Raw genomic sequence first — 15,791 nt, 5'->3', positions numbered from 1 at the left:
GATCACGTTAGCACTGGTTGGTGGGTCAACTTTTTGCGTCCACAAAAAAGGGAAAAAAAAAAAAAGTTAAAACATGCAGAATGGCAGGCATAAACAATTATAGCACAAGCGCGGCCCATTTTAACAATTCAGCGGAGTTTAAGAGATGAGAATGGCGGGCCGGTTTCCGATTTTTTTTTTCATTCGCCGGGAAGAAAAAAAATGTAAAAAAGAAGAGGCGAAGAAAAAATATATGACGACCGCACAAAAAAAAAAAAATTGTTTAAATATTTCGCAGAAAAAAAAAAAAGAGAAAAACCACAATGGCGTAGAAGCAACGCAGAAGGGAAGGGAAGAGAATGGTGTAGGAAGCTGTTCGAAGCGTTTGCGAAAATTCCTAAGAGTTGTCCTTTTTTTTTTTTCCCCCTCATGTTCCCCATTTTCTTGTCACGCCACGATGACACTTCCCCATTTATTAATGAACCACGAGCGGGGTACCCCAATTGCAGAGGAGCAATATGATGGAGATCCCCCTGATGGGCACGTCGTAAAATGCTACAACGTTCCATCACATATATGCGGAGAAGGGATCCTTTATTTCCTCCTGGGCGTAGAGAAGAACGCTGGGTTTGAAATTAAAAAGGTGCTGAGACCGGTGAAGGAAGAAACGAATTTGTATCCATGGAAAGTAATTTGCAATGAGCAGTTTGCGTCCTTCCTCCTTCAGAAGGAGAGGATCCAAATATATGACGATATAAAAAGGAATAACAGAATTTTGGTGAGAGTACCCCACGGGAAGGAGACAAACGGTGAGGAAGCAGCTACTGTACAAGTGGACAGAGGGGGGGATGGCACACTAAATGACACAGTCGAACATGGGGTCGCCCCAAAAAAGGAAGATACGAAATGGAGTATCTTTCGTTTTATCAATCCTCAAAAAAACGATGCGGATGGAGACGACGGTGGAAGGGGAGACCCCTCATGTTATAGCAGCCATGTCGTTTCATCGGCTCAAAATTATGACTTAGGTGAAGTAAAAAAAATGAATAAAGGGATCTTTGACACAGATTCCGTCTCGAGTAACATCGGCGAGACTGCTCCAGGTGGCGATAACTCACACTTAAGTCTCGACCGAGAATTTGCAACGGACTCTCATCAAATTGGGAACGGCGTGGAGTACCGTTTATATGACGAGTCCCTTCTTGGCGGAGAAGACAACCGTGGTGGCGACGGTGAACGTGACGACGATGGTGATAGGAGTGATGAAAGCGAGAGTGACCTTTCGAATGATGGGAACAGTGACTGGTTTGGAAGTGAGTCCAGCTTTGCGATGGATGGGGAGGGAATCCCACAGGGGAGGATACGGGGCCTATGGCGGGGTGAGAGGAATCGCGCGGAAGACGGCGAAGAAGCAGCATCGAGGATGGGTCAGGACAGAATGGGCCACAAACGAAGGCAGGGACAACACAGCGCAAACGAGGACTCACAAGAGGAAGAAGAACACTACGAAGAGTCCTATCGGGGCAGCAATTACAGAAATGTAAAGGCACAAATGGGTGATGATTATTACCAAAGGAAAGATTCCTTCAAATGGGTTGAAAGTAAAAAGAATTCCAACACGTCTGACACGAAGAGTGGATGTGAATTGAAGAGCTTAGTTAGCTCCTGTCGCAATGAGGACACCAGTGTGCGGAATGGGGAGGAAGGCATTATGAGCAGTGCTTCAAGTGGTAGAAAATGGAGCGGGAATATTGCGCCATCAGATTGGGTGAAAGCTCCCCACGGAGGAATCACGCATGAAAATAAAAATGATATGGAGGAAGACGAAATGGATGAGCATAATCTGAAAGGGAAAAGCAGGAAAAAAAACGCAACCTGTGATGCAATCAAAGGAATAATAAATGAACAAAAGGAGCTTTTAAAAAAAATTAAAAGGAGAAAAAAAATGAACAAAAGAGGTGTCGCAAAAATTAACATATACTTTTGTCCAGGTAGTATGGAAGAAATAATTACAGACATACGGGAGGAAGACGCGGGGGTGAAAGTGCCAACGATGATAGACTTCCCACTGGAGGAGAAGAGGCAGTTCCTGTTGGATGCCTATGGCTGGACGATGGAGGATCATCACCATCAGGATGAAGATTTTCAAAGGCCTGGTCATAAAATAAAGTGGAAACGAGGAAACCAACATGGGGATGATGAGAAGCACATGGGTAGAGCGACAGATATGGAGGAAGATGATTTACTTGACCAGACTTGTTACAAACAAGGGGAACGACAAAACAGGGAAGAAACATCACATCGGGGGCAACGGCACATTCGTGAGGATACGCACCACAATGGTCTCCACGAAGAACGCGGAAGTGCATTCAGTGGCAGGAGCGAAGAAAGGCGCCGAGACGGCTGCGATCCGAAGAGAGGAGGATCCACGATATGGCCAAGCCATTTAGGCTGGAAAGAAATCTCAGAACAAATTAAAAGCAAGCTATGCGTCGTGATTAAAAATAAACCAGCCGAGTGGAGCGATTATGATTTGAGGAAGTTTATAGAATCCCAATTTTCAGGCAGCAATCACTTTCCCGTTTTTGAAGATATTTTTTTAACAAAGAGTTGTCCCACCATAGCTACCCTTGCTTTTAAGAATGAAAGATTAAGAGATCATTTTTTAAAATGCCATAAGTTTAAGTTACCCTCTTCGATTAGGCGATATGCACATGATGGTAACCGTGGAGGTGGAAACACAACAGCCAGCTACCACTACAACAGTAGGTACTCCAATTTTTTAATTCTTCAAGAATACATAGTGTCTCATAATGCAAGCCATATTAATAATGCAAAGAAACAGCCATGCCAGAGAAAAGATGGGGGCGGTCATAGCTTCGTGGAAAAATATAAGGCGAACCATTCCGAGGTTGCTGGTACCCGAATGGGGGAATCTACGAGTGATGACTTCTCCAAAAGCGGTAGGTACAAAAAGCACAACAATAAATATGTATCAGAGATGCGTTCAGGTAGCAGACAAGGCAGCACGGGCCGCCCGTACGAGAGAAGTGAGACGAACAGGAAGATGAATCAGTACGGAAAGCATGCCCACCACACGAGGAGTTAGAGGAAGTCCACACGGAAGGTGTGAGGAGAGGCGTCCCTTCCCTAACACCTGTATCTTTTTTTTACAGGAGTGTTGTCTACCCCATTGTTGCGATGGTGCGTGAGTTTCTTCTCTTACACTTCCTATTTTTTTTTTTTTTTTTTTTTTTTCCCATTTGACTTGCCGCTTGGCAAAAACTTACCTTTACATTTGTGTAGCTTCAACTGATGTGTGAGGCACCGCGTGTGTAAATAATTAACACCGTTCCTACCCCTTGCGTGGGGCGTGTTAGCTGTGAGTTGTCTACTGGTGGAGGTGGCTTCTCCACTTCCTCCTCGAAATGTTAGACTGCTGCGCAGTGGAGTACCAAAATGTCAATTTCTTAACTTATAAACGTTTGTGGGTATTTTCCCCTCTTTTGGTCCACTTAGAAACTCGGTGCAGTGTGTACCCTGTATACATCCTCCTGCTTAATTAAAAGTACCTCGCCCAGACAGCGATGTTGTGCGCCTACCGCTATCACTCATCATTTGATAATCATACCGTCTCTATGGTTATTTCTTTTGGAGAGAGAGGCCCCGCTTAAGGATTGCCTTTCCCCATTCTTCCCCCTTTGTGCATTGTGCACTGTGCATGCGTGGAAGTTTTTTTTTTTTTTTTTTTTTTTCCCCAAATGTTGGTGTACATACAGATTATAATATATTATAGGTGAGTTTATCCCTTTGTGTTGCCTCTCACGCGTCGCCATGGAGAACAGTTACTCTCAGCTATGCTGCGTTACTTTATAATTTGTCCTACATGGAAGAATCTCTAGAAGATACAAATGTATAATGTGAGTTTTTTTTTTTTTTTTAAGAGTGCGCACGAAGTATAACTGCAATAGCGGAGTGTATAACTAATATCACCCCCTTTTTTGTGCAGTGTCACGTGTGTCTTTTCATCTCTTGGGTGGGAGAGTCAAAGCCAATAGTTTTAGAGCCCACTGTTGGGAAAGAATTTTGCTTTGTGTTTAATCGATTGGCTGAATTGTATTCACTGCGGTCTGTGTGCCCGCGATTTGTGCTGATTTTTTTTGTTCACCTCCTCCTACATTTGTCCTTTCGCATGCCTGGATCACCACAGAGCGATTGTCTCATTCAAGAACTACGACACGCTACATCTGTGCTTCTCCCTCTCCAATGAAGAAGATCAATGTGATCGCGCCCCTATGCATGTACCTCCTGGTGGGGTGCTCTCTCCTTTGCTTCTGCGGAAACGTCAGGAAAAACAAACAAGTTAGAAATTTACTAAAGTCATTAACCGAGAGGGTAGACACAGATGATGGGGAGAACGAGTATGCCAGACTGACCCAGACACCAGTTGTGAAAATGAATTTATCAAAGGTGAAGTTCAAGACGACCTTGCAAAATATTCTTGTGGAACCATACACAGAAAGGGTTAAAGATTTTGTAGCGAAAACTAATTACGAAATAGGGATGGAAAGGGCACTGTTAGATGAAATACAAAACGCTAGTCACAACATGGACCGAATTGGGGATGTCCTTTCTGCACGACAAGGGAAGCAAAGAAAAACTCGTGATAATCACATCATTATGAGTAGGTATTTCCACTACTTAAAAGATAAGGACGAAGATTTTGGGTTAAGTTTTTTCCCTGTGTACAAGACATTTAAATCGAACACTTCCCATTTTGGTGACAATTTAAGCAGTTCTTTATACCCACATGAGTTGCTAGAAAAGGGTTCCATGTCGAGTGAAAGTTTTTTAAAAAATTCATCTAAGCGCCTTTCCTTCCCAGAAAGGGGGGACTCCTAAGTTGAGACTGTGCAAAGTGGGATTATCGCTTTTTTTTTTTTTACTCAATGGCGATACAGCTTTGCACTTTTATCCGTGACAGATTAAAAAAGGGGGGGGAAATATTTTGTGAACACCTTGCTTAGTACATATGCTGATCAATTTGAGTGTCCCTCTGTGAAGCTGCGTCCCCTTTGGTGTAGAGTGCCATTGTAAGCTTCATTCTCCAAAGAGTGGAAGTTTCCATGGTGGGACGGGATATGCTAGCACGGCATGCACGCATAGCCATGTGGGCGTAACCCTGCTGCATGTGTGCACATCGGCAAGCTGTACTCTACACGCGAGCTTTTTTTCGCTTTAAAAGATGTGTAACTTTTTTGATCAGGCGCATACTCTCCCAAATGAGCTGTATAGCATGAACAAATGGGGCACGGTTGGAAAAGTGACCGTTACAGAATTTGTTCCTTTGTGCCCCTTCTCCTGTGTGCGTCAAGGCAAATGCTAGAGTAAGACTTGCCGTGAGCGCGGCCATCCTTTGAAAACATGCCGTCACTATGATTTGCGCAAGTGTGTACACCTTATGCGCGAGGAGAGATGGTAAACCGGAATGAACAGCACAGTTTATTTGGCGATTCCTGACTAGCTTTTTTTTTTTTTTTTTTTTTTTTTTTTGAACTGTTCATAATATTTTGGCGTCATTTTACCAAATAGGTCCCCTTCTTGTGGAAAAAGCTACCTGAACGAGGGTAGAAAAAAAATATATATATATACAAAAAGTGTACGGTTGAAAATTACATGCAAACTGGTACATTTTGGCCTCTGTTAAATTCAGGTGTACGGCGCCGTTTGGGTTATTTTCCCCATTTGAGCCGTACATATCACGCTAGGGCGGAGAAGGAAAGAAGGGAGGGAGTTTAAATGATCATGCCAGCTCATTTACTATGCACATACGTACACATGCGCTGCGCGCGTTCATCCTGTTGCGTCGGCTCACGTATCGCAGGAGCGATGTAGCGCAAAGGGGCTCCTAAATAGAGTATGCATAAGAAGGGATTCGCCGAAGGAAGAAAAGGGAAAAGAACGCAACACAGTGTAGTAAAGCGCGGTACAACATTGTGGCCCCCCGCTCCTTCTCATCTGCGCAAAAATGCAGAGAACAGGAGCAATCTTGGGGCAGGCGCCAGAAGTAACAAAAGAGAAGGGGCCTTCCTTGGAAATATGCTTTTTTTAGTCCTATGCGCGATTTTTTTCTTTCTTTGTCCAGCGTTTTCCCCACAAGTTTGCGGCGCAGCAAAAGTGGTAGCACGCCGTGGGAGGACAGCAAATGTAGTGTTGTCTCCCTCCCGTGGAAGCCTCACTTTTGTACCTAGCATGAACGGATGGAAGCCTGAACAAAGTAGACAAAGCAAAGTGAACGTGTTAATAAATTCGCCCGCACAAATAAAACTTTCCGAAATAGAAGATGATCGAGACAGGAGTGGTAAATTCTGTGTTATCGAAATATGTGGCAAAGCCCGATGGGTGGAGGAGGGAAGGTATTATGACGTATTCAGAATAAAGCAAGAAGAAAATAAAAGTATTTACCTGAACAGAGTTTTTTTTCATAATACAATGGAAGGGAAGCTGTTGTTCGGTACCCCCTTTTTAGACAACGTACGAATCAAGGCAACCGTTATGAAGCATTTTCGAGGACATAAAATTTACCGATTAAAATTTAAGCCGAAGAAAAATTACAAAAGGTTTTATGGACACAGACAAGAAATGAGTAGAATTTACATAAACAAAATTGAAGTTAATAATAATCTCATGGATCGGGAAAAAAGGAAGTATAATTTTTTTAGGGATGATTCGATTTACTATGTCCTTAATCGTATTCACAACATGGTTAGGCCCAGTTTGGAGTTGAAGCATTTGAAAAGACATTTTATGGACTACCTGAACAAATTTTGTAGCCTCAAGTTTGAAACATTTTACAAACACAGGGGTAATTACAAAATGGAGAAGATGCTTCGGAATATTTTGAAGACAAAAAAGTTGAGCAAACGGCCGGAGGTGCAGGAAGAGGTGCGGAAGATTGAAGAGGAAAAGGAGAGCAGGCGCCTGAATAAGTATGACCCCCTTGCTGACTTCGACCCGGTGGCCAATGAGTGTTTCATACGCGAGCACTTTTACGCGTGATGGGCGTGTTAGCGATGTGTATGAACAGAAGACAAAAAGGGACCGAAATGGCTTGAAGTGGCGCAAGGGGACAATTACTTCAAGCGCGTGCCCTCATAAAACGTGTACATACACCGCTTTGTCGCGTACCTCCACCACCTCTCCTTTTTTTTGTCCACTTCGTGTAGGGAAGCAATAGAGGGGGGGGGGGGTTGCCAAAGTGGCCAACGAAAGGGGTCTAATTCGTCTGGAGACACGCCCCTTTGTAATTAACCCTATTGCTTCTCTTTCCCCCCCATTTAAACTAATCCATGTTCAACTTTCTCGTTTGCTCCTTCCTAGGGAAGGGTCGCTCAAAATAAAGCATTTTGGTGATTTTATAAATAAGGGGTATGGAAATATTTTTCACATTTTTAATGCCATAGGATTTTAAGGCTCTTCTAAATTTTTTGTTCCTCACAAATAGGTTAATCAGGGACTTGTCATCAAGGTGCATATGTTTTTCTTTTAAAAGACCCAATTTTAACGACAAGGATCTGAGGGCTAGGCTTTCATCAGACATGTGATTGGCTTCTGTTTCAATTCCGTGTGTTTGTTTTATATTAAAATGTGTTGACTGCGCTGTATGTGTTTTTTCCCTCACTGAATTTTTTGTTGTTGGAAGTTTTTTCCCCTTTTCCGTTTCGTACACCCCATCGTTTGTTATTCCCCTTTGGCGATTTTCCACTTGTCCATTTGGTTCCTTCACTACATTAGTGATGCCTCCATTTGACAGATCCATATTTTTGTTTGTCTCGACCTCCTTGTTTTTATAAAAATCCTGAATCAGCTCATCAGGGTGTTCATTTACGTATTTATAATTTTGAATGAGGAAATCGATTTCCTTGTTGGCATTTTTATTTTTATATTTTTCCTCGCCCAGTAATTTCTCCACGTAATTTCCTCCCGTCAATTTGTCCTCCTGTCCATGTAGGAAGAGCAGATCCATTTGTCGGTCCAGATTCAAATGTTCTTTTTTTTTCTTTTCTTCGAGGGAGTCATTCTTGTCTTCACTTCCTGTGTCTTCAGTGGACTTGCCCAACAAATCTTCATCTTTTAAAACGACGTCCTCTTCATTTCCTGCATCGACTTCTTCCAAGTCGTGAAAGTTTCTCATTTTTCTTTTCCTTTTGTAGTATCCTAGCACCTGCACATGTGGGTGAGGGGACATGAAGCAAGAAAGTGAAGCGGTAAATGGATGGGGATACTCTTCGAATTAGAGCATACACACCTACTAATAGAAACAACGCCATGCATAATAACGTGTGCAGGGGGGAATTATTTGGTTTAGTTGGGATAAACTTTCTCGTTCCTCACCTCGTAGGATGCGTGCCTGTATGGTTTCAGTTCATCGTGGTCCTCCTGGACGCTGCTTCCGAGTGCGTCCTCCTGCACGTTGCTCATTCCGTTCTGATCTTGATGTTCGCCTTCTTTCACATCCAGGGGGGCTATTTCCTCCTTCTCCCCCTGCTTCACAATTTTGCTAACTCTTAGGAATGGCTTGGTTGCTGGGTCCTTCACTAGTCCCTGCGGGCAGCTGTACTGCTCATCACCTCCACGGGGGAATTTCTCACCACCTGCATGAGCAGCACCGCCCTCTGTTTCACACTCTTGCGTCTTCTTCCTTTGCATCAGCTTTGCCAGCTCCTTCCTTCTGAACAGATTTCCAATGTTTATGGCCTTATTTACAATGTCTTCCACATTTATTTCTTTTTCATTAGGAGAGTTTGCACCTTCCGTTGAGTCCCCTTTGTCCATCTCGACATAACCACTTGGTTGAGGGGTACCTCCGTTGTTGAGGCAGTCCACCGATTTTATGTTGTCCCTCCAGGTGGTTGATCTTTCGTCGGTCCTCTTCCCTACGTCTGTCTTCTCCCCTTTCAGGTTTAATTCTGGGGGGTGTAAATCAGGGACGCAATTTTGTGTGTGCTTTTTTGCGTGCGGTTCTTTATAGGGTGGATTCTGCAGTTCGTTGGTCAGATCATCCTGCTGCGTCTTCTCAGCCTCCTCATCCACGAAGGTGCTCAAGTAATTTTCGAGATCATCCTCCATGAGGGCTTCACTCATTTTGGCTTGCTGCGTTGTTGATGTGCCTCCTCGTTCGTTGGTTCCTTCGTTGGTTCCTTCGTTGACGGGGTCTGCGCCAGTAAGGCCATTCCCTGTTTTACCCTTCTCATCCGGACCACTTTCATTCGGACCACTTTCATTCGGACCACTTTCATTCGGACCACTTTCATTCGGACCACTTTCATTCGGACCACTTTCATTCGGACCACATTCATTCGGACCGCTTACAGGTGCCCCCCCTGTAGCAGCACCATACGTGGCGGCCAAGAAGTCCCTCTCGCTGGTCACATCAAACTGCTGCTCGTCGAGCAGCTTATGGTACTCACTGAACTCCTGGACCCCCTGATCCACTAGGTTGTTTCTGAATTCGTCCTGCTCATAAATATCGAACCCATCCAGGGGAACCTGATCTCTGTCGCCAAAGTAGTAGTACATTTTTTCATTCCACGTGTTGATGTCATCTCCGAAGAGCTTGGACGCTTCCTCTATGCACTTCTGTTCGTCCTTGGGGAGGGTCATGCTTAGGTTTTGGCTGAAGATGTACTTGAGTTCTTTTTTAACGTTAAAGAAGGAGCGTTCGCCGGCCGCGTCATCGCCTTCATCACCGTCACTGCTTTGCTCTCGGTCAATACTTTGCTCATCACTTCTTTGTATACCATCCCCTATGTCGTCCCTTCCGTGGGTGAAATCGCCCCCGAATTTGTCCCTGTGATTGTCGGAGTAGCTGCTGGGGTCCTCCCCCATGGACAGGTCCTCCTGCACTTGTTCGTCATCCCGAAAGATGTTCCTCCTTTTAAGTTTTTTTTTTTTTTCTTTCTCGTTTATGTAGTAAAGGTCTGTGGGTTTGTCTTTGCCCTGGTGGCCGTGGGGATACTGTCCTGGGGTTTGTCCCTCATCGTCCGACTCGTCGATGTCGTCATCCTCTTCCGCTTCTTCCAAGTACCTGGCCCAGTCGGGTTGTCCCCCCTTTGCAGAGTCCTTCCTCTCACCCATTCCATCATATGTAGCGCTTTCCCTTTTGTGCGAATCGCCGGTTAGGACTTGGTTCCATCGGTGTAGCATCTCATTTGAGGCTTGCACAGATGTGCTGTTCACCTTGTCACCAATCTTCGCTTTCACATCAGTCTTCTTTCTTCCCTCACTAAGTACATTTTCTTTAATCTTGTGGATGTTATCCTTTAGGTACATGAGTGTTTGTTTGTTTCCATCCTGAACACTGTCGTCTCGTTTGTTTCTTAATTTCTGGTTAGCACGTTCATGGTAGAGACGGAAAAAATCATCTGAGTCATCTTCCATGGGGATGGTTTGGTCTTCCTCTTCCCACCTATCAGTGTTTCTGCCAGTGGAGCATTTGTCCATGGATTCATCATCCCAGTCGTTAACATTGTTCATGAAGAATTTATTTAAATTTTGTTGCATCATTTCGTTCGATCTGAATGGAGCTTCTTCCATTTCGTGGCTGCTATCCTCATCTGTGTTGTGTGTGTTGGAAGAAGACCTATCCCTATATCTTTCAATTTCATCCTTTAAGGCTTTATTTTGCTTTTTCAACGATTCGAGGCTGAAATGTTCTTCTTTCTGTTCATCGTCTTGGCTGGGCAGTGCACCTATTTCTTTTAAGAACTGTTCATTGTCTGCATGCTGCTCTAGCATGTCTTGGTAGTTCGTATTGGGTGAGGTCAGTTCATTGTATCGCATCATGAAAGGAGCAAATTGGCTTTTCTTCAAATGAGAAATATTTTTTAATTCATTTAGCTGTTCTTTCTTGTCGAACAAATTATGTATGTTTTTTTTCTTTTGCCTTTTCAATTCATTAAATTTTTTTAAATAATTAATCATGTGGTAGTTTTGTGTAACGTATGAAGGACATGGCATGTACTTGTTTTGCTCCTTTACAGTCTCTTGCTGATTTAAAATACGCAAACAAGCTTCTTCCTCCGGGTTGTACAGGGTGACTTCAATTCTGTTACTGAGCACATCGATTTTTCTAACTTTTAAATTCTTAAGGTAATCTCCAATGGATATTTTTTTTTTTTTCACATCTTTTATTAGTGTTCTGGGGTCCCTATTGTAGTGACCTAGGTTTAAGAATGCTAACGTGTTGCACCCGATGTTTATGTAGGCCCCTTCTTCGTTTATGTATTGAACTACTCCACTTACTGTGTCTTCAATCTTGAAGTGTGTAATGTTTTTTTTCCTGTTGGATGGGCTTTCCTCCTTGATGTACATGAGATCTTGCTCCTCCTCGTTGGTTCGGAAGTCCACGCCTAGCTTTTTCTTCACCTGTTCAGGGGGGTCACCTCTATTGGCGGTGTTGTCATGATGTGTGTGGTCCGGGGTTAGGTCTTCCGCGGGACCTTCTGGGAGTTCCGCCACGGATTCGTTTCGCGCGTCGTCTACTGTCCAATTGTCCGTCGAAATTGCTGTCCGATTTGTCGCCTCACCTGCTGTCCCGTTTGCCCCCTCCCCAGTGCGAGACGGCAAAAAGCCTGCGTCTCTCAACTTCTGCAAGCTTCGCCGCAGCGCCTTAATTTCTTCTTCATTGTCGGTGACCTGAATGATCCCATTTTTTTTGTGGATGTAGCATATGACGACGTCGATGTGTTTTCCCACCTGGTACTTCTTACCCAGTTGCGCTTTGTCTTCAAAGTAGCGTTTAATGTAGAGGTGCGCAAAGTTAATTGCGTTTACGTCTAGCTTAATCAGGTGGTTCTCTACCTGGACAATTTTTCCTCTGACCTGATCCCCTAGCTTGAAAAAATCAACAGGCAGTTTGTACTTGCGTCTACACACTTTAGTTCTGCTCATTATCTCATAGTCCCTTTTCATTTTCTCTTTAATTTTTTCATACAGGTCGTATTTCCATCTTTTTAAGAGGAGATTTTTTTTGGGCAGTTTTTGGATATACGTGACGGAGTATGTTTTATTTTTTTTTTTTTTTTCTTCATTCATTTTGTCTTCTTCGTTGGTTAAGGTGGCGAAATATTCGAACAGGTCGTTTCCGCTTATGTGTATGGCGTTTTTTTTTTTTTTTGTTTTTTTTCTTCCCAAATTTGTGTGGGTTGCCTGTCTGCCGCTTCGGGGGGGAAAGCGTGGGCGGCTTGTGATGAAGGTGTACTTCGCCACTGTTTCGCCTTTTGCTGGTAGGAAGCAAAGAGTGAGCGCCGTTAACGCGAATTTCATTTTTTGCCCCCGGTGTGGAGCGGCGCAGGAGGGGGGGAGGCCTGTTCTGGTTGCTCTTATGGCCACGCTCGGGGCTGCAACACAGGCCGCTGTTTGAATCACGATTTTATTACGGCTGAGGGGATAACACTGCTTTTCGTGTTGCTCCCCTATACAGAGACACACCTGCGCTGTGACTTTATCGGGTGGGCGATAACCCGACCCTTGGGATGTATTTGGTAGGCAGTCCCGTCACAACTGTGAGGTAGACCCGCCTGCATGGATTTACCCCTTGGCCGTTTCCCTCATGTGTGTTTTTTCGATCAACTAGTTCTTCGCCCCATGACCCCGCCAGGATGCATTTTCATGGGGAGCATATGCGCCAAGTAGATTCTCCCGTCACCTGATAAGGGGCGGGTGCGTTGTGCTCTCCTTAAGGGGGTGCATGTTATGTGTACGATATGGGCACGTACAAACTGTTCCTCACTCGTCACATGCAGCTGCCACTGTCGTCGTTGATAATTTGTGTTTGGTCCTCTTCTGCTGAAAATATGCTCCAGGGTAACTTCTTGAAGCGGGGGGCAGAAGGAAGCATATTTCGAGAGCTTCTCCGCATCTGTACCTGAGATGGCCACTACATTTGTGCCCTTTACGTTTATCGGCACTAGGCGGATTGAGCGAGCGCCACGAGGAGGATGTACTAAAGTACCGTGATTTATTCTCATCACGCGTGCTGGGTGTAAAGAGGGTTCACTGCATTTTGTTGCGCTTCCTTTCTGTGATGCTAACCCGCTTGGTGTAAATGTGAAAAGGTGGAACACCAATGGATAATCTGGCGTGGGGTCGTGAAAGTGGGCGGGAAGGTTATGAACAGATGGTGCGAGGGTGCCAACGAAAAAAAAAATTCTTCTCTCACGAATATTAATATGAATGTGAAGATGCATGTGAATATGGGTGATGCTTAAACACTTCACCCTTTTTTCGGTTTGAAGAAGCGCAAGAGAATTCGGTTTATATTGTACTGTAGGTATAGTATGCCGATAATGACGAGGAGGACTCCAAGGGAGAAGAACACAGCGTTGGTGGAGTGGATTACAGATTGTTCCTCTCTCATGATTATAGTTGTGAGGCTACTGAAGAAGACTATGTTGGACATGATGAGGGGGATGACTGAAGTGACGCTAAATTTAGACAGCGAGATGTTCAGGAAGAACAACTGATTGCATAAGCAGAAGATAGTGAGCATGATGAGTACGTATGCAAAGGGGTGTGTAAACATATGAAATTTTTCTTTGGAAAAAATTCCTATTATTTGTTCAGAAAAGATATTTACGAACCCTCCTGACATGCCACACAATGTGCAACAGCATATTCTGTATAATATTTCTGGGTGCCTGATTCTGCTCGACTTGGCTTCCGCCGGATAGATGGATGCGATGAGGGCAAGATATTGCAGCTGGACTGGGTCACTTCGTCCACCTCTGTTACTACTACTACTTCTTCCCTCGCGGCTATTGGCGACGCTTGCCTTCCCGGGACTCCCCCTTTCACGTGTGGGAGAATAAACCATCAGCGAAAAGGGTTCCACATTTTTCCAATTCTCACACGAATCCATTTTGTCGGTACCCTTAAGAACATCTATTGGGCTGAACGATTCGTTACCTGCGATTGAACTGGGGTGACTCGATTGGGGACTCAGTTCGGGGGGGTCCTCCACTGTACCATCGTTCTGTTTATGGGCATTTGTGTAACGGCGGAAACTTTTTTGTTTCTTCTTGCATGCTTTTAATTTCGGCTTGTCCTTATTTTGAAAAATTTTTTTTATCATTGTGATACTTTTGTTGTGTGATATTAGTAAGTTTTTTTTCTTTTTTTTTTTATGTGTAGATGTACAATGTGCGTCGGCAATTGGTTCTATGATCGGTTCTGCTTTGGAGCAGCTCGTTGTGTGGCTTCCGCTTTGGTAACTTTTGTTACTTTCATTTACTTTACTCTGTTGAGGGATGTTTTCACCTCTGTAGAGGTCTTCTCGTAATTCGATCCATTTTGAACTTTTTTTACCTAGCACATCTGAGTTCTTTCTATTAACGCGGGGATATTTTCTGTGTAGGGTTCGCCGAACATATCCCTTTTGCCCATCCCATGAAGACTTGCTTTTGCGAAATTGAGGTGAGTGCCTTTTTTTCTGCGTCTTACTTGACTTGAAATTAATTTTTTTAATTTTCTCAGTTGGATGCTTAGGCAATGTGTGGTTGGCAGGTAGACGCGGAAAGGAGCCACTGGGTCTGTAATTCATGAGTGTGTTTCTTCTGCCAGCATTGTTTGTCTTTTTCCCCACTTTGGTATGTCTTTTCAGTGTGCATTTTTCCACCTGACTTGAAGTTATTATTCCATCGTTGGGGTGAGGTGCATAGTTGTTTCCTTTATCGGATCTGTTGTGGACGATCAGGTGATCATGTGTTCTCTTCAGGGGGTATTGCAAGGGGTGCTCCATGGAGTTCCCGTTAGGGTAATCCCCCCCCTTGCCAGATTTAAACGAAGTTGCTGTTCCCGAAATTTTCGCACGAGTGTCAATTTTTGTAAAAACCGATATTTCACATGAACGTGTGCAGGTGTTTGCAACAAATTTGTTAATGTATAAAAGTTGTTCATTTTTGGAAGAAACATTTTTTATATCTTTGAAAAGAAAGGGAAGCAAACAAACTATCAACAGAGTAAGGATGATGGTGAAGGTAAGGACAAGATAAATGATCACCTTTGTCTGACTATACAAGGTAGCTAAATCGTTCATGTTATGTATATCGACTTTTTTTTCTGAAAAAATTATAATTAAGGCAATACCACAAATTAAAAAAAAAGACCCCATGTATTGATGTAACTTGGTTCTGATTTTCAAGGAAATGTTTGTAATGATTAAATTCCACAGAATGTGTACTCCTGCAAAAGGAGCAACTAATGCAGCGGAGGTGAAATACAATGAACAGATGGTGAGTATTGGGTCTATGACTACGCTGAGTAGGGTTCCAAATAACCACATAGTCATTTGGGACATGTGTTTTTTTTTTTTTTTCGCGTCTTCTTTGATATAGCTGTCATGGACTAATTTGTCTCCCAATGCCCCAAGGAAAGAGCCAACAAAGCAAATGGTTATTCCGATCCATGTGGTGTCCATTTAGGGGAGGGGGTGATGTTGTGTGCAGTTTTCGCGCGTAAAAAAGGGGATAACAGGCCAATGAGTTTGCACACACAGTGTGTACGTGCTATAATATACACTCCTTTTGTAGAGATACATCTGTACATGGGATACGAGTGAGACCGAGGGGAGAGATGTCCAACCAAGCACATGTTGTTTTCTTGGATGTGTAAAAAAATTACATATATATAAGTTCAAACGTGAAAATAAAAAATAGCCGCTCGCAAAGGGCCCATGTTACATATTTGCACATAGGAAAAAAAGTGGTCTACACATGGAGTGCAGGGGAAAAAAAAAAAAAAAAAAAAAAAAA

General features: G+C 43.6%; 4 protein-coding genes across 4 annotated transcripts; 3 read left to right on the top strand and 1 right to left on the bottom strand.

The window, feature by feature from the left end:
• Positions 1 to 436: 436 nt before the first annotated feature.
• On the top strand, positions 437 to 3,088 carry AK88_00738 (uncharacterized protein; the record flags this gene model as incomplete). Its single annotated transcript, XM_012478382.1, has 1 exon — positions 437 to 3,088. One exon carries the CDS (start codon positions 437 to 439, stop codon positions 3,086 to 3,088), a length of 2,652 nt encoding a protein of 883 aa, XP_012333805.1.
• Positions 3,089 to 4,245: 1,157 nt separating this feature from the next.
• AK88_00737 (uncharacterized protein) lies at positions 4,246 to 4,881 on the top strand (the record flags this gene model as incomplete). Its single annotated transcript, XM_012478381.1, has 1 exon — positions 4,246 to 4,881. The coding sequence occupies one exon, from the start codon at positions 4,246 to 4,248 to the stop codon at positions 4,879 to 4,881; it is 636 nt and encodes a 211-aa protein (XP_012333804.1).
• Positions 4,882 to 6,231: 1,350 nt separating this feature from the next.
• AK88_00736 (ribosomal protein L21) lies at positions 6,232 to 7,038 on the top strand (the record flags this gene model as incomplete). The annotated part of the gene is made up of 1 exon (XM_012478380.1): positions 6,232 to 7,038. The coding sequence occupies one exon, from the start codon at positions 6,232 to 6,234 to the stop codon at positions 7,036 to 7,038; it is 807 nt and encodes a 268-aa protein (XP_012333803.1).
• A 283-nt stretch (positions 7,039 to 7,321) lies between these two features.
• Positions 7,322 to 15,457, bottom strand: AK88_00735 (uncharacterized protein; the record flags this gene model as incomplete). The annotated part of the gene is made up of 5 exons (XM_012478379.1): positions 7,322 to 8,203; positions 8,374 to 12,199; positions 12,780 to 12,853; positions 13,075 to 13,117; positions 13,260 to 15,457. The coding sequence occupies 5 exons, from the start codon at positions 15,455 to 15,457 to the stop codon at positions 7,322 to 7,324; spliced, it is 7,023 nt and encodes a 2,340-aa protein (XP_012333802.1).
• Between the last annotated feature and the right edge of the window lie 334 nt (positions 15,458 to 15,791).

Source organism: Plasmodium fragile (genome assembly GCF_000956335.1).
Source record: "Plasmodium fragile strain nilgiri unplaced genomic scaffold supercont1.6, whole genome shotgun sequence".
NCBI classification, from domain to species: domain Eukaryota; phylum Apicomplexa; class Aconoidasida; order Haemosporida; family Plasmodiidae; genus Plasmodium; species Plasmodium fragile.
The sequence above is the reverse complement of the archived record's forward strand: the minus strand, read 5'-3'. Positions and strand labels throughout refer to the sequence as shown.